The 18,216-nt window shown below is 44.7% G+C and overlaps 1 protein-coding gene across 2 annotated transcripts in view; it reads right to left on the bottom strand.

The window, feature by feature from the left end:
• ZFAT (zinc finger and AT-hook domain containing) overlaps positions 1–18,216 on the bottom strand; it is a 668,318-nt gene that overhangs the window by 606,374 nt on the left and 43,728 nt on the right. For both annotated transcript variants that reach the window (XR_014549936.1, XM_083621866.1), the window contains exons 8-12: positions 17,088–17,175; positions 15,086–15,235; positions 11,117–11,290; positions 8,525–8,613; positions 2,323–2,461 (exon numbers count right to left, since the gene is read on the bottom strand). Coding sequence is in view for 1 of the 2 variants with exons in the window: in XM_083621866.1 (XP_083477992.1) it covers positions 2,323–2,461; positions 8,525–8,613; positions 11,117–11,290; positions 15,086–15,235; positions 17,088–17,175 (640 nt within the window). In the remaining variant the exon portion in view is untranslated. The remainder of the gene's footprint in view (positions 1–2,322; positions 2,462–8,524; positions 8,614–11,116; positions 11,291–15,085; positions 15,236–17,087; positions 17,176–18,216) is intronic.

The raw sequence follows: 18,216 nt of genomic DNA on the forward strand, positions 1-18,216 counted from the left end.
CTTACTGGGCATGGGCAGGAGCACTCCGATGGAGATCCTGTGTGGGCAGGTACGGCGCAGTGCAATGCCGGAAATCCTGTCTGTGCACATCTGCAGGGCCGGAAATCGCTTCTGTGCATGCCCAGATGCCGAAAATCATGCCTGTGCAGAAGCGTTTTCCGGCGTCTGGGCATGAGCAGAAGCAATTTCTGGAAACACAGAAGAGAGTCCCTGTACAGCGCTGGTTTAGTGCAGTGTGGGGGGATTTGCCGAGCGGGTGGCTGGGTTCAGGGGCGGCTCGTGGACCAGTTAAACGGCCTCTATGGGCTGCTTCCGGTCCATGGGCCTTAGGTTGCCGACCCCCGCTTTTGTCCTCCAGTTCCCATATCTGCAACAGTGGAAGGGGGAGGGCAGACAGCATTTATTCTGAATGCATTTGGCTCGTGTCACTGTTTCTGTGTTGTTGGAACATGGGTTAGCACTTCCGATAAATGTGAATTCTTTGCAGACATTTTTTTTTTAAACAGCTAAGAAAGAAGAAAAGAATAATTTGGAAATGCTTTTTAGAAATGTCACGCTTGGGAGAATGATGTTTTATTCATTATCTAGAGCGGCTGTGTTAGTCTGGCATCTATTCTACTGTAAAAAAAAAAAAGCGAATTTTGAAATCCCTGCAAGATGCTTTTTAAGGAGGGGGAAAGTTCTGCATTTTTTCGTTCAATATGGGGATAAACACTTGGAAACCATCAAAAATAAAACAAGGGAGTCAACTTCCACAAACAGCTCGGCATCTCCCAACAAAAGGCAATCAATTTTAATTCCCCACTTGCAGTAGCGTTACATGCTTTTCAATGTCCTGAATCCTTGAATACATTTCATACTTAAGAAGCTACTGGACTGGGCTATCAGATTTCCAACTGCGCAGCAGCAAAATGTCCCTTAAGAGTGCAGCGTGCACATCTCTTGCAGTTGCATCCAGATACTATGTTGTTCGGCAAAACCCGTTTTTAATTAGATAGGGCCCGGAGTAGTGAAAAGAGTCCTCTTGAATTCCTCTCCCTCCCTGCTTCCTCTTTTATCTTCCCAGGCTCTAGTGAATATCAAAACAACAAAAACTCATATAGCAGGAAGGATTGAAAAATGCTCAGGCACCTACTCTCATGCTCAGCTAGTTATTTGGAAGTGAGCTGAGCTGATGCAGTGGAACTGAGAAATGTATGCAGGAAGCAAGTACAAGAGAAGAATGCTTTGCGGGAGGAGCGCTAAGCGTTTAACCAAGGAGGATTTGACCCACAGGGCGGTTTCACAAGTGACCCAGAGAAGAACTAGCTAGGTTAAGAATGTAAGAAGATGGCCTGCTGAATCGGGCCAAAGGCTCATCTCTAGGTCAGCTTCCCGTTCCCCGCAGTGAGAAGAATATCCTGAAGCAATGAGCAGAACGTTAGGTTTGCTTGCTCCATGAGATGCAGTTCCTCAAATCAAAGATGTCATCCTGTGAAGCTGTTTCCGCAGAAACCAACAGGAGTTCCATGGGGTGTGTCCTACCATGTACATCTGTGGACAGAGAGCTACTGAATCCAGGGGATTCTTATGCGAGATGAAAAGTGGGGTGCAGACTGATTTTTGCAGATCTCCCCTTTCTCCTGCTGTCCGCTGTACTGTTCCAAAATGTCCCCTGCCTCTCTTGAGCTGGTGAAGGGCGGGTGAGGGAGGAGAGCTGCAGAGGGAAGGGAGAATCAGCGAAAATGGCCTCCCCCCCCCATTCTATAATAACAGATGCCTTCTGCTGAGCCAGAGACTGATGGACAAGGAGGAACACAACTGAATACAACCCCAGGTAAATACATTCAGGATTGGAGATGCCAACTCTGATCACAGCTGCACAGCCAGTTTTTAAAATGTAAAAAAAAAAGCAGCGTGTAACTGGGGAAAAAATAACCTTTTCTCAAATACAGCAACAGCTTTCTTTCTTTAAAAGTGCCTATGGCATCATTCCCATTAAGAAAGAGCCAAGAACGCGTTCTGTAGGAATTTAAACCTGGGCTGATCCACAGGAGGATGTTGGCTTCCCTCCAGCTTTCATTCATGTGGATTTTCAATTCGCACACAAGGTTTGCTACAGGTTTTTTCTTTCAGGGAAGTGATGACAGTGCCTCTCACACACACACACACACACACACACACACACACACACAAACACACACACACACACACAAAATCCCATCACTGTCCACCACTGAAAAGCTAAGCCTGCCACAGCATACTCTCTGCAAAAGAAATTTAATTGTGTCTTAATACAAAGGTGTAATTTTTGTGCGACGGTTTCAAAATAAGACAGGTCACCTTGCTGGAGAAGGGCTTCGGCGGCAAGCTCTCCAGAGCCAGCATTAACATACTCTTCGTTGGGATGCTTCCTGTTGTAATGTCTCTTCAGAGAACCAGATATGTTGCAGGAATAATGGCAGTGTGCACACCGGAAAGGCTGCAGAAGGAGAAAGGAAATGAATTAGCCGTATCTGTTTCCTGTCTTCAGGACTTTACAGAAGACCTACGCTTCTGGCTTAAGAAACAGCAAGATTCAAATCTATCTCAATACGTACGTTAGCAAGCTAATTTGTTCCATTAGGTAACGCTTCTAGAGCAACACATGCAAGCCAATGCCTTAGCAATGCCATATCTCCAACTGTATTACATTTTTATGCCTTGCAAAGTTTCACAATAAAGCAGAAATTCATTGGCACCAAACAGCTCCGCGAAGTATTTATGTGTCGTGGCTGCTGAGTCCTGGTCTCCTCCATAAAAAGATGGATTGGCAAAGCAAGGTAGCATCACTCACTCTGAAGTTGCAAAAAAAACACACACCAAAAAAACCATCCACAACTGCAGAATTTTCAGCTACTCAATAAATTACACTGCATTAAAATTAATGCCCTGTACTAATTTAGTGACATGCTTCTCCAGGCAGACAGGAGGAACACAGAGCTGATGCCTCATTCAGAAATGACTAGCAAAAGAAATTGATGTGGGGGAAGAACATGCAAAGGCTGTGCACAACTCTGCACATATAAATTGCAATTATCCCAAGTGGACATTCAGTGGGATTCCTCAGCCTCGTGCACAAGAAGAGTGTGGCGCAAGGACAGAGCATCTGCTCAGCATTCAGGCTTTCTACTCCCTACATCCACGTCCCTCATGATGAAAAAATGTAAGACAAACACCCTCCACCCCTGTTTTGCATGTGACTGGGACAGGCAAATGAGCAAACAAACATGGCTGCCCCGGCTGCATCTTCTCTGGCCCTCCCTAGAGCAGTGGTGCGATCTTCACTGAGGTAGCATGTCCTCTAATTGGCTGGTGGAACATTTCCTCTGTATGTTTGGTTGACTGTCTCCCTGCGATGAACAAGGCCTGAAGTAAGGAAGACGAGAGACCTCTCTCTTCCTGTCTCCTCCAATTATACACTATTTTTGTACAGTTTCTTGTTTTCAAGACTTTCTTCTCCAGACTCGGTCTGCCCTATTTCAGTGACTTTCCTAGCAATGCTGAGGAGAAGTCAGCAACAATGGGAAGAGAAGAATGCAATATGGTCTATTTACCGATCAGTATACTGGTTTCCACTGCAAAAAAAAATATCATTGTCTGGGAACTATGAAAGCTCAGAAATACTATTTTTCCCTGACCAAACAGAGGCACTCAGTCTCCAGAGCTAGTCCAGTTAGAATCGCATCGTGTGCTTCGCAAAAAATTAATCACTTCACAAAAATCAATCAGTACAGATGTCCTACAAAGTTTCCTTTAGAGACCTCAAATAAATCCATGTAAATAGGTTTCCTGACTAGAATATTGAACATAACAAGGCATTAACATTCCTGAAACATGTTTCGGGTGCACAACAATGCTGAGAAGCAGTTGTTCATATTCCCATTTTAACAATGGGGAATTGAGGCTGAAAGGTAATTGGCGTAAGGAAGGAGTTTCAGTCGCTTCTCTTTACGAGGCCACATCAGAAAACAGCTCCTTGTGCATGTGGTCAGGACTCAGAAGTCCTATCAGAAAAATATAGTTGGCTCTGTGGAGTTTTCACATGCACAAAAGGGTTAAAAGACTGAGAAATAAGAACACTGCAACAATAAAATCTGTCTTTCAGTGTGTATCCTGCAAAATGTGTGTGGGAAGGAACTATCAATATCTTCAAAAGGCTATTTCTTACAGTCACAATACTGCCTATTATTGAAATATCATAGTTGCCTGCTTGGCTATTTAACAATAAAAACTGCTTTGACCTTTAAATGGTCTAAAGGTCATAAAAAAAATATCTTTGGACCGATTTTGTATTCCAGCTTAGATGCCTTAGCAACAACAATTCACAGAGCCACTTGCAATGTTACGGTGTGATACAGCTTTGGTTTTGGATGTGGGATGTTCTGCCTGAATGAGTTGATGATAACAACAACATATTACTTATACCCTGCCCATATAACTGGGTTGCCCCAGCCACTCTGGGCAACTTCCAGCATAATAAAAGTACAGCAAAACTGTCAAATATTAAAAACTTCCTGATACAGGGCTGCCTCCAGATGTCTTTGGAAAGATGTGCAGTTGTTTATCTGTTTGATGTTTATCTGTAAGAAGCTTTCAAGGTAGCTTTAGACACCTTTTACAGTGCAAATTACCTTGCAAAGTTACTGGGAGGCGAACCCAGCATTCGGAGAACCTTGAGATACCAAGGTAACTGGCATGTCTAGCCCTGACCTAAATGTTGGGGACCTTGAGGAGCTGGCAGGGCTCCTTGAATCCAATGCTGAGAATTCCCTTGAGGGGACCTCTGGGTTGATACCCAATAATGAACTTCTGGAACCACAAGGAGAAGGTGAAGCAGCCCTAAGCCCTCAATAGCACTGGAACCAAACACTTTTAGGGCCAAAGAGCGATGGCTCAGTATGCTCAGTGTTGGTGGTCTACTCGTGAGTAAGTGGTCCCTGCTCATTGCCAACAGCTGTGGTTTGGATGTGGTTTAGGAGGCCTGAGTATTTAAGACCTCCCTTGTACGTCTTCCACTGGTGAGAAACAACACAGCTCTATAGCTTCTAGTCCCTGGTGGCAGAAGTTGCCTTGGTTGAACTCCCCTGTGATGTTGACCTTGGACTGTTTCCTGGTCTTATCTCTGGATCTGGTTGGTGACTCGACTGACTCTCTGTGATTGACTTCTGTTTGGAAGCTGCTGCATCTGCAACCCTTCCCTGGTTGGTGAGTAGCTCTGTTCAGAAATGTACAGGCAGAGAATGGATTATGGAGACATAGCACAAGTGGTGGCACCAAGCCAAAAATCAACGTGTAGCTTCCCAACAGGCTCTAAGCAGGCTAAGGTGCCTCCGCTCAATATGATCAATGCAGCATTTAACAAAACTGGTACCCTGTCCATCTTCCTTCATCCATCTTCCTCATGGGAAGTTTCTCTGTATTCTATCTAGCTAGACAGCCTAAGTAGGTTGAGTGCCAACTTGAACTGCTCCCACCCCCCACTAGCGAATCTTAAAAAATCAACTCTTTTGCATCTGCTTCGCTTCCATTTCTTTACTACAGGCATAGGCAAACTCGGCCCTGCAGATGTTTTGGGACTACAAGTCCCATCATCCCTAGCTAACAGGACAAGTGGTCAGGGATGATGGGAATTGTAGTCTCAAAACATCTGGAGGGACGAGTTTGCCTATACGTGGTTTACTATGTATGGTAAGTTGAAAGCAAGTCCCAACTGAGTTTAATGAGCCTTACTTCCACGTGAAAGCGCATAAGACTGCCTTAATGACTGTTGTAGGAACCCATCGATCCTCTTTATCTTTCTGTACCATTTGACCATTTGTTATTCATTTCCCTCTGAACATTCTTCAAAAGGGACCAAATTCTATTTGCCGAGAAATGTAAAACAACTGTCATTCTGAAGGGTAGGCTTCTCGATCATACTTGAAGCAAAGTTAAGCGGGAGGGTTTCATGCAATTTTTAAAAAAATATATAAGCATGCATTTATTATTTATAATATTGCATTTTTAAGGACGTTGAGGATGCTGGTAAAAAGAGAAAAGGAACATAGATGTAGTGAACACATAAATAAATACAGAAATGCAAAGAAGGTCATGGAGAGACCACACGCGGAACAAAGTGAGAGATTGTTAAGTACCTGCTTGGTGTCACAAAGCCCACGCATACATTTTAATCACTGTTGTTCAATTTATCACTTCTGATAGCTCAAGGCCATATTTTAAAAAGAGGGCTTTGGAACCCTTTCCTACACCATGCAGTGACTGCTGAGGACAGATGCCAAATAGGCAAAGAAATATATTTGACTCTCTGAACTGTAGGCTATGTTCCATTCACACTAAAGTAAGAGCTTTCTGCAGACAAGCAAAAGCACTACCACAGAGCCGCAGCAGCAACATACATTGAAATCACTACCATACCACTTTAACAGTCATTGCTCCCCTCCCTGCAAGGAATTCTGGGAGCTGTAGTTTAAGGGTGCTGAGGGTTGCAAAGAGACCCGACCCCCCCCCCATCTTCCTCCTGGAGCTACAGCTGCAAGAGCTGCTTGACAACCAGTTCTTCTTTCTGGGAAACTCTGAGTGTTGTGTGTCTGCGAGGGGAATAGGGGTTTCTCAGCAAATCTCGGCAACCCTGACAAACTACAGTTCCCAGGATTCTTTTGGGGAAGACATGGTTGGTACAATGCTGCTTTTTAGAAGGGTGCTGTGTATGTGGCCAAGGACCCATTCTAGCAGACCAAAGCACTTGAGGGCGACCTGCAGGAGGGGTAGTGAGGGCTGTGGCTTGGGGAGAGTCTCAAGGGCTTGAGAGACAGGCCTGGAGGGTGTTGATAGGCTAGTGCCATTTATATGTGCGCACCATTCAGCCTACTACTACTACTAATTTATACCCCGCCCATCTGGTTGGGTTTCTCCAGCTACTCTGGGCAGCTCCCAACAGAACATTAAAAACACAAACATTAAAAACACGATAAAAACTTCCCTAAACAGGGCTGCTTTCAGATGTCTTCTAGAAGTCAGATAGTTGCTTATTTCTTTGACATCTGGTGGGAGGGCATTCCACAAGGCAGGAGCCATTACCAAGAAGGCCCTCTGCCTGGTTCCCTGTAGTTTCTCGCAGTTGGGAACTGCCAGAAGGCCCTCGGAGTTGGAGCAGAACGATGGGGGTGGAGACGCTCCTTCAGGTATATTGGGCTGAGGCCGTTTAGGGCTTTAAAGATTAGCACCAACATTTTGAATTGTACTTGGAAACGTATTTTCTATTGTTTTATCGAGAAGCCTCTCTTACTCAGCCTAACACAATCCTCCACTCTCAGCCTTGCATCAGCCACTGCGGTACATTATGTCCCAGCCACTTAAATAGTTCGGGGCTGATAATTGGTTCAAATGACTTCAGAATTTGCCTTGTTCATAAAATTTCTGGCCAGGCATTCTTCATTTGCATCTTTTTAAACATATGCCAGAATGGTGACCAGATGGAATATCTGCCTCAGAAACTATACAAAATGGCCGTGTTTTATCATCTTCTATTCTGGGATGCATACATGAAATGCCAGCATGTTTCTGTTTAAGGTGGACATGTTTATTCGCTGAAATATATTGGTCTAATATCTTGAGAGCAAGAGGCAGAATTACTGAAAAGAAAATAATTACCTTATCCTTGCTGACGTCCACAAAAACCAATAAAATACAGATGGTATCATGTTATATGGTAACTGTAGCTAGCTAGAATTCTTTCTGTAAATATCGGAGGGAAAGACGAATCCCAAAAATGCAAGCATGGAGAGAGTTAATTGCATAAATATGCAATCCTAGATACATTAACACATCACAAAAGATTTGTTCTTTTGAATGCCTGAAGAGGGCTAAAATACATCCTAATAATCAATGATAAAATGCATAACCATAATCATCATCTAGAATGTAGCTGCTTAGCCTTTGGGGGTTTGTTTCTGTTGTAAAACAGCAGGCCTTTTGTTTTAATATCCCCAATGCACAGGTTGTTTTGAGCCACAGCTTTGAAAGCTACAGGAGGGTCGAAGTTCAGCCCAGGGATCGAGGCTTAAGGGCAGGAAAGTGAAACAAAACTTTAAGGGGCAGGGGGGGGAAGTGTACAGAAGAGATATCTATCAAATCAGGAGAAATAGACAATCAGCGGAATATCAGGGCTTTAAAGCACCCCACACAGTTCTAGACATGCCTGTGCCAGTATGGTTTAACTGCAACCTGTGTAGGCAAAAACGGGTCACCAGATGTCATCACGATGCCAGCTGATTTGGAGGTGGGCAACCCCACCTGCCAAACTTGGCCCCTGGGAGGGGGCAGAAGATAGAAGTTATAAGGATATCTCTGGCTCCAGCTTCCCATGCAGGGACATCTAAATCTGGAACCTCTAACCTTGGGCATAGTTTGCTGCAGTATCTCAACCGCTGCCATGTGCTGCACCCGCAATAACTGCTTGGCGGCACAGCGGTTCACGCAGCCAAGTCAGCACCAACCTCCTTACCTTGAACGAAGCATGCTGCTCCATGTGCCTCAGCAGCTGTGGCTTTTGTGCGGCAGTATAATCGCACACTGTGCACTTGAACTGTTTCCCTGAAACAAAAAACCAACCAATTCAGATACAAATGCATTGTCTCATTTAAATAGAGGAAAACAGATATGAAGTAGCGACTGTCATGATTCAACCCTGCTATTCCTGAATTTCTGTTTCTATAATGCTGCTTTTATTTGTTTCTGAAGCTGTGATTTACCCGCCTTTATGATACCGTTTCACTGTTATGTTGAGTTTCCATTTACGCATCTTCCTTGATGTGTGCTTGGTCAGTTGTCTTCAGATGGCAACCTTTGAAATCACCTGAATGTGTTCTATTGATGGGATGAATTTGGGAGAATGAAGTGTCCTGAAGGAGAATCGCCACCTAAGGCAAAACCAGAATGATTCTGCCTCTCTTAAAGTCCACAGTTTCAAAGGTCTTTGGACAGTCTAAAAGGTTAATTAAATGTGACAAGGGAACATCAATGAGTCAGTTCTCCTGTAGGTTTTCATGGGTGGCAAATCAAGTTGGGGCAGCAGCGATAGGTCAGGAGGTGTTTTAATCCTTCCACCGCAACATTTTCTAAACTACCCTCCCCAAATGTGGTGGGAAATTTAGGCTAGGCAAATGGTGCTGTGGAAAAGGTTATCCTCCTCTTTCTCATAACCCATTCCCTGTGGCTTCTTTAAGCTTCACAGTATTTTAAAATTGACAATAGGAGATCTCGATCACAGATGCTCTACACCACATCTAGCTTCGCCCCAATATGTTCAAAAGTAAAGCCGGAGGCTTTAAAAACTGTATAATTCCTGGTTTATGTACATTGGTATTGATACCTTAGATTCGTAGGACAACAAACAAACACAAGGGAGTAACAGCCTTTGAATCCTGATGGCATAAAATAAACTTTAAATAAACCTGAGCATGTTGTAAGTGCTGCAAGCAATTCTCTTCCCGAATGCCCCTTTTAACATTTCACATCATTTATTTATTTGCTTGACTTTATGCTATACAAGTCTGGACTGCAGAACAGTTTACAGCATTTAAAGCATCTGCCGTGCCTCTTTTTAGAAGCTAAATCGGTAGCCCTTCTCTCTTTAACTCTCAGCTGTTTGCAAACTGTGGAAGACTCTCAGTATGATGCGAGCATATTAAAACCTGCACAGAGATCTGTTTTACTCCAGCTCCTCCTTCATTACCACGACAGAGAATTTGTTTGAAATCCTTTCAGCAACAGCTGTCAAAAACTTAAAAGGGAACCCCAAAGTGCAAGTTGAAAAGGCAAATCTATTCTAACTTGTCAAGCTTTCTCCTCTAAATTTTAAGTTGTTGATGGATTTCCAGAGAAGCTTATGCATAAGGTTGACAGTTCCCATAAAACACGGTGGAGGGAAAAGGCTTGATGTTTAGAACGTTCACTATCTAATTGAACTTAGAAGTCATGCTCTGTGTTTCATTAGTTACTGTGAACAGCAATAAACTCGGACAGAGATTCATTCTGTACTGATGTGCCATTCTTGGCAAGAGCAAGGAATAGAAAAATGTTGGACAGGGGACGGCTGAGTTTGCAGAAACAGCCTCCCAAGAACAGAAGTGGCTGGCCAGTTTATAGACAGGAAGTGCTAGGTGAATCTTTCATCTAATCCAGCAATGCAACTCTGACTATTCTTCATGCATATAATAAAACTTGGTGCAAAACACACTGCTTGCATTTAGGCATCTTTACAGAGTGTTGGAAAAGAAACAAAGGTGAGAGGCAACAGTGTGTAAGCAGATGGAATCTTAACACCTTGGTGTTTTGGGGTTTTTTTTAGACGTGTCATTGGGCAGGTGGTGATATCAAGGGGCCAATTGATTCACTCCATGCACAGGGCTTCTGTGTGGCATGGCGTAGCACAGGTCTTTATCTCCCTTACCACCCACTTGTCAATCACTTGGCATCAGATGGTTGGGACTTCAGAGCACCGCTCGGGTCTTGGTGAAGCGCTCTGAAGCCCCGCTGATCGGCTGAGGGTTGAAGCCAGCAGCTATTAGTTGACAAGCAGCCTTGAAGTTACTGCCTTCTTCAGGGATTGGTTGCATGATCCGACAGGCCTGGAGTCGCTGCCTATCTGTTAATAAGTGGTAACTTAAGCCCAGTAGAGTTCCCTGTGCCATGACCCCAGTGCAGCTGAACCCAGCACACTTGCTCTCTATTTCCAGTGGCAAATCAGGAGTGCCCTTTAAGACTTCCAGTTGTGCACCAGCAGCCACAACTCTGCTTGCCCCGCACCTGATGTTATACATCACATCAGCTGTGGGGCAGGTGGGCATGGTTTGGGAGAAATAACCTTGCAGGCCGAATCTGAACCCGTGCCAGGCCTAATTAACCTTGTGGGGCAGAACTCCCCGACCCCCAGCGCAAGTTTGTATAGGGTTTTCCATGCAAGCCACCCTAACTCCATGCAGCACCACTGCATTGCTCTGAGTCACTGCTAGCTTGCAATTTCAAACGAGCAGTATGATGAAAACCATTGCGGAAGGGCTTTGGGTGTTGTCGGCCCTGATAGAGAGCTACTTGCCATCAGCGGTGTGGAGGAGCTTGTGGCTTTTCAGGGTGCCTTTGGATTTGAACTTCTTCCCGCACATATCGCACAGGTGGGTCTTCTCAGTGCTGTGGCGGTTCATGTGAGCTTTCAGGTTGCTCTTGCTGCGAGTGGCATATTCGCACAGGGAGCATTTGAATGGCTTGATGCCTGTGCAAAAAGAGAGAGAACAGAAATGAAGAAAGGGCTGTCTGGAGATGACTGGTCAAAAACTTTGCAGGGATACGAGGAATGGCCATTTGAAGGCGATGTTCTAGGACTACTTCAATGTGTAAAATCCCTGGTAGAGGACAAGGATCCTGAGTTCATGTTAGTAAAGGTAAAGGGACCCCTGACCATTGGGTCCAGTCATGGCCGACTCTGGGGTTGTGGCGCTCATCTCACTTTACTGGCCGAGGGAGCCGGCATTTGTCTGCAGGCAGCTCCCGGGTCATGTGGCCAGCATGACTAAGCCGCGAACCAGAGCAGTGCACGGAAACGGCGTTTACCTTCCCGCCAGAGCGATACCTATTTATCTACTTGCACTTTGATGCGCTTTCAAACTGCTAGGTTGGCAGGAGCAGGGACCAAGCAACAGGAGCTCACCCCGTCGTGGGGATTCGAACCGCCGACCTTCTGATCAGCAAGTCCTAGGCTCTGTGGTTTAACCCACAGCGCCACCCGTGTCCCATTATTATTATACCGGATTGCAATAAGCAACTCTCCCCTATTCCTAGCCAGTAAGGGCAGGGAGTGATGCTGCTGCTGCTGCAATAAAAAGCGAGGGGATGCACAGAGGGCTGATGGATGCAAAGGAGCAAGAGAGTTTCAGTTCTTTTCTTCTGCATTGATGGTGGAATATATGAGGCAGAGAGACTGTACTGTGTGTACACACACAAACACAGCTAGGTCATAATAGCATTTTACTTTTCTATGCGGAAATAATTTCTGGAGCTTTGAGAATACCCAGGCTTGAAAACAGCAGCCTTTGCACGGATGACGGTAATAATTTAATTTACCCTTTTGTGCGTGGATATTATCAGGCAGGAATACTCGCTGGACTGACTTGTGATTCATTAATTCAAAAACAAAAGGGATTCGAAATATTAATTACGGAATAACTTTCGACTTATCTGCTGAGGCAGAAAATCGCTAAAACGGGTAGCTTTGAACTAGATGAGCCACAAACAACTGATTTACATAGACTTTGCGGTAGCTCCAATAGAAGATGCAGCAGGAGACTTCAAAAAGCTGACTTATGTCAGAGCTCTGCTTTCGGAGTACTAGAGCAACAAAGGGGGTGAGGTGGAAATATACTGCTTGCCATTTATCATGTCAAAGATGCTATAAATGAGAAATGCAATAAATAAAGTTAGCAGTGGGAATTAATGTAGAAGCCCTATGCCAGCAGGGCCTGTGCTAGCCTATTTTTCCTTTTTAAAAAAAAACAACAACACACCATCCGATGGAATATCCTTCCAAATGATGTTTAATTACAGCATTAACTCAATTGGTCAGAGCAGATGCCACTGTCCTCGTGAACACTCTGCATTCACCAAAGGTGTTTATGGTATGTTAAAAACCTATTCAGCCAGTGCTGTAGCTAAATGTACCACCTGGAAGAATCTTTTATCAGCCAATGGGGCTTAATTCTAGCTAAGTGTGTTTATATTGCAAATCGTACAAGTTGCACCCCTCTCCTGTTGCCACATCTGTGATGCTGCAAAGGTGCTCCCTGCACTGCCTTCAGCAGTGTTTTCCAAACTTGGTTCTCCAGCTGTTTCTGGCCTACAACCTATCGGGACATTCCTCTGGGCCGGTCCTGCAAAACACTTTGACCCACATCCGTAGATGTTGAGCACGCATTAGCAGAGTTCAGCGAAAGCGAGATTGTGTCGGATATCCGAGCACAATTCAAAGTGTTGGTGCTGACCTATAAAGCCCTAAACGGGAAATGATATATAATGAATTGAAGAAAATGTTTAAGTACACTTTTGTTAAGAAACCAGAAGCATTTTTACTTGGTATTACAGGGAATGAGATTAATAAGAAAGAAAAGAAGTTTATATGCAGTGACTGCAGCAAGAATACTGATGGCTCAGAAATGGAAGCAAGAGGAGTTGCCTACATTAGACGAATGGAGAATGAAGATGACGGACTATGCAGAACTTGATAGACTGACTGGAAGGATCCGAAATCGACGAGATTAGAGATTTATAGAAGATTGGGAAAAGTTTACAGAATATATGCATAAATTAAGTGATAATCAAATAACGTTTGTAAGCTTTAATGAAGCTCTGTAACAAGAAATGCTAGAATATGAGTAAAACTAAGAATTAATTTATAAAAATAATTGAAGAAAGGTTTTAGAAATGTGTAAGAAATTAAGAAGGGAAGGAGTATCAGGCAAGTTGAGGGAAGTCAAAAAGAGAATGGATATAAAAAAGATGTATGATTTGTATAAATTTTGTATTGGAAAAATTGAATAAAAATAAATAAAGCCCTAAACGGCCTCGGTCCAGTATACCTGAAAGAGCGTCTCCACCTCCATCGTTCTGCCCGGACACTGAGGTCCAGGGCCAAGGGCCTTCTGGTGGTTCTCGCTGCGAGAAGCCAAGTTACAGGGAACCAGGCAGAGGGCCTTCTCGGTAGTGGCACCTGCCCTGTGGAACGCCCTCCCAGCAGATGTCAAAGAGAAAAATAACTACCAAACTTTTAGAAGACATCTGAAGGCAGCCCTGTTTAGGGGAGCTTTTAATGTTTAATAGGTTATTGCATTTTAGTGTTCTGTTGGAAGCTGCCCAGAGTGGCTGGGGAAACCGAGCCAGATGGGCAGGGTATAAATAATAAGTTGTTGTTGTTAAATAACCAACGTACCGTATTTTTCCGTGTATAACACGCCCCCACGTGTAAGATGACCCCTATTTTTTGGGACCGTAACAAAAAAATTGGAGGGGGGATTGCCCAGAGTTGTTCAGCTTTTGGGGGGGGGGTTTCAACACCTGCCCCCAACTGCAAATCGCACGCATCACCCCTGCCACCAATTGCCTGCATGCTTGCAGCCACAAGCCCACCTGCCCACTTGATTCAACCACAGGCAATTGCACGCACACCTTGCTGCTGATGTAAATTGACTGCCCAATTGCCGCAGCCGCAGTCAATCGTCAGCAGGCTTGCCACAGCAACCAATCATACGCCCAATCGCCACTGCCAATCTCCTGCTGGCTGCTGCCACCAGTTGCACGTCCCCCTCTGCTTTCTGTTTATAAGACTATCCACAATTTTCACCTATAATTTCTAAGGAAAAAATATCGTCTTATACACAGAAAAGTACGGTAATCTGCCTGCAAGCAAATAGGGATGGATGCTCTATGAACTGGAAGGGCCCGAGTTTCCTAGAAAATTCTCATATGTATCAGCTTGGTAAGAAGCGCCAAAATTATGTATCTCTGCAATGAGCCAAGCTTGTGCCAAACATATTGCTTTCCATACCTTTGGACCACATCAGCGAGGCTGAGGGGTGTGTGTGTAAGTGTGTGTGTGTGTGTGTGTGTGTGTGTGTGTGTGTGTGTGTGTGTTGTCTTCTGGGTAGCCCAGGAACTCTGTACATGCTGCCCAGGTTTGCATCCTGTGGAGCTCACTTTGCTGCTGCTAACACAGCTGTTTTACTTTATCTCTGAAGGAGCACTCCATTGTCTCTTGAGACAGACGGATGCCAACAACAGCAACGTGATGAACAGCAGCTGTGAATTAACACCTTTCCCCCCAGCTACCGCCTTCCCTTCTGGGGAAAACACCAGCTGCATGACATGGTCCCTAACCTCAAAGACCCCTCACCCGAAACAGCTGCTAGTAAATTGTGTGATGGCATTCCATGCGCCTAGCTGGGCCATAACCGGAGCATCGGCGTGTCAGGAAGTGATTGCAATTTTTAAACAGATTAAGTGCCAGCTACGTTGCAGTTACCTTGATGGGCCCAGATGTGACGCTGAAGGTCTGATCCATTCTTCATGAAGTAAAAATTGCAGTAGGGGCATTTCACGGCTCGCTTTCCTATCAGCCCTTTTAGCTGAACTCTCCTGCCAACAATCTCGGAGATGGTGTTCATGGAAACCTCTGGAGAGAGGGGAGGGAAGAGAAAAAATCACATGCAGGGAGCTTTAGCCTTCAGGAAACACATGACAATAATGAGAAAACATAATATTTAGATTGCTCCTTGTCACATCCTTTCAATAGGCTTCCTTTCCCTTGTTTTCTCTTCTCTTCCTACCTCTCTCCGCACCAGCCTTCCAGTGGGGTTGTGCAGTCTTAAGGAAACTGCTTCATTATTTTACAGCTTTTTCAAGGACTGGCCGTTGCTTTTGTGTGCTGAGTTGCCCCCATGGTGACTTGCTATTTTTGTGACAAATTAAGAGGCTGGTTGCGCCATTGCTGCAGAAATGGGTGGTTTTTTCCTCCTTTCTGGCAGGGAGCACTCTCAGGCGGCCAATACCGAACCGGGCAGCTTCGCTAACCAAACATTTATTAGCTTCGGTGCTCTCTGAGAGGCACATAACATTTGCTTAAGGTTTCACCTGGGATTTCCAGAGGAGCCCGAAATACCCAAGCAGGCAGGTCGTTAACAACACCAAAAGGCCTGAGAATACAGATGTAAGGCTATAATCAACTAGAAATAATGAAGTGATGGGACCATGTTGCTGAGTCCCAAGAGTGTGTAAAAGTCAAGTTAATTGCATGCCTTTTAAAAAGATGCATATGCTGAGTGTATATTGCAGAGTTAGAAGGGACCCTGAGAGTCATCTAGTCCAATTCCCTGCAATGTAGGAATCTCAACTAAAGCATCCATGACAGATGGCCTTCCAACCTCTGCTTAACCTACGGGACCGCCTCTCCTGGTATGCCCCACGGAGAACCTTAATGTCCATAAATAGCAACACCCTAAAGGTCCCGGGCCCTAAGGAAGTCAGATTAGCCTCAACCAGAGCCAGGGCCTTTTCAACACTGGCTCCGGCCTGGTGGAACGCTCTGTCTCACGAGACCAGGGCCCTGCAGGATCTGATTTCTTTCTGCAGCGCCTGTAAGACAGAGTTGTATTCTGCCTGGCCTTTGGCTTGGAATCAACTTGATCCCCTCACCCTCTTTCTTTTTTCCTTTCTCCTTCTGTGATGGAACTCCTATTTGGGGACTTCCCTGGCTTTTTTCTGGCCAACGTAGGACCAGTTTGGATAGTTGGCCTTGGTGAAGATTTGACGTTTTCATCCCCAAAAAGTTTTTTGATTTGAGTTTCTACTGAAATGAGACTGCATTTTAATGTTGTATTTTAATCTTGTTTTTAAGTTGTATTTTAATCAATTGTTTTATACTTGGTGTTACCTGCCCTGAGCCCGGTCACAGCTGGGGAGGGTGGGGTATAAATATTTATTAATATTAATATTAAAAACCTTGAATGGTGATGACCCTGCAGGGTCATTGCCAGGGATCTTGGGGCTGAGAACCTCATGGGCCAAATCTGGATTGTGTGGTCAGGCCTCTCTTCAGAATTAAAAGGGGAACAGGGGTTGGCAATATCGCCTCCTGTTACCGGCAGGCAGTATGAAGCCTCTGGAGTCGGGCCTCAGCGGGGGTCTGCTTTTGGTTTTTGGCTGCTGAAGCAAAGGGAAATGGTCCAGGCAGGCAAGGCAAAGGCTAGAGCATGCAGATTGGCTGTAGAGCCAGGGCCAAGCAGAGTTCAAAATAAGGCAAGCAAGGTGAGGCGAGGCACCGGGAGTTTGCTGCCGCTGTTGCTACTAATAGCCATGAGCTGCTCCGACTAAGGGACCACCTGTAGTATCAGGACTCTATAGGGTTGGACCGCTGTTTTCCACATACGATAACCAGAATACACAACACAGCTAAAACCTATTGCTTAGTCTGGAGCACGGCTCCACTATTACGCTACATTTAAGACCATTAATGTGGCTCGTCTTACCTGGGTGGTTTGTCTTTATGTGCGATTTTATAAGTCGGTCTTCGGTAAAAGATTTCTCGCACACAGGGCAGGAATAACTCTTTTTGTCCTTTGAAGGGGGGGGAGAGAGAGGAAAGTGTCTGTTATCAGTTCGCTGAGCTGATTGCTAAACTCATTACTCGTTGAGTAATATATGGCTCCCAACAAGGTGATAACTGGAATCCTCGGATGCCAATTTCTGCTGGCATTATGAAGAGCAAGAGCAGTTATCATGATGAGGTACACCAAAGGAAATACAGAAAATTAGGCTTCGTTACAAAATAGTTTATCTCGGAATGATTTACGGCTTTTGACTTGAAGCGTGCATGCCTGTATGTCTCTGTAAACATGATCTACCTCTCCAGCTCACGTACAAGCTGCATATGTGATTCAATCTACGTAGGCAGGAAAAATGAGGTGGGATCAGCATGGTAGAATGGACCCATTTTGCTTGTTCGGTTTATAACTTGACCATGCACAGGTTTCTGAGCTGACTTTCTGTGGTTTTGATTGCTTTTCTACTTAAAAGTAAAAACCATTCTCTGCACGTACACCCTTGTGCAAATTAATTGAAACAAAGCATGTTTTCTATCTTAGTCGTAATCCTGTACTCAAAACATACACGAAAAGTCAGTTGATCATTATGGTGTTGGAAGCCTGCAGCCAATAGAAGGAATGATGCGCTCGCCACAATATACCGAGGTTCTACGAAAGAGAGTTATTCCAGAGCTGGAAAAGAGATATCCTGACAGTACTGGGATATTGCAGCAGGACCTAGCCCCCTGTCACACATTGAAAGTGGTGAAGAAATTCATGACAGATCAGCAAATGCAGGTACTTGATTGGTCAGGGAATTCCCCGGACGTGAATCCCATTGAGAATTTGTGGGCTATATGCAAAAGTCGCCTCCGTGCTGTAGACTGTACGACTATGGAGAAGCTCATTCAGGCGCTGATCCAAATGTGGTACAGGGATCCAAAAATCAACAGTCACTGTTCAAAACTAGTAGACTCCATGCCAAACAGTGTTCAAATGCTGCTTAAAAAAAAGCGGAGGTTGTATCTGTTACTAATGTACGTATATGTGAGTTTGTACATGTATATGTGAGTTT

Source organism: Podarcis filfolensis (assembly GCF_964270895.1).
Source record: "Podarcis filfolensis genome assembly, chromosome: 7".
Classification (NCBI taxonomy): Eukaryota; Metazoa; Chordata; class Lepidosauria; order Squamata; family Lacertidae; genus Podarcis; species Podarcis filfolensis.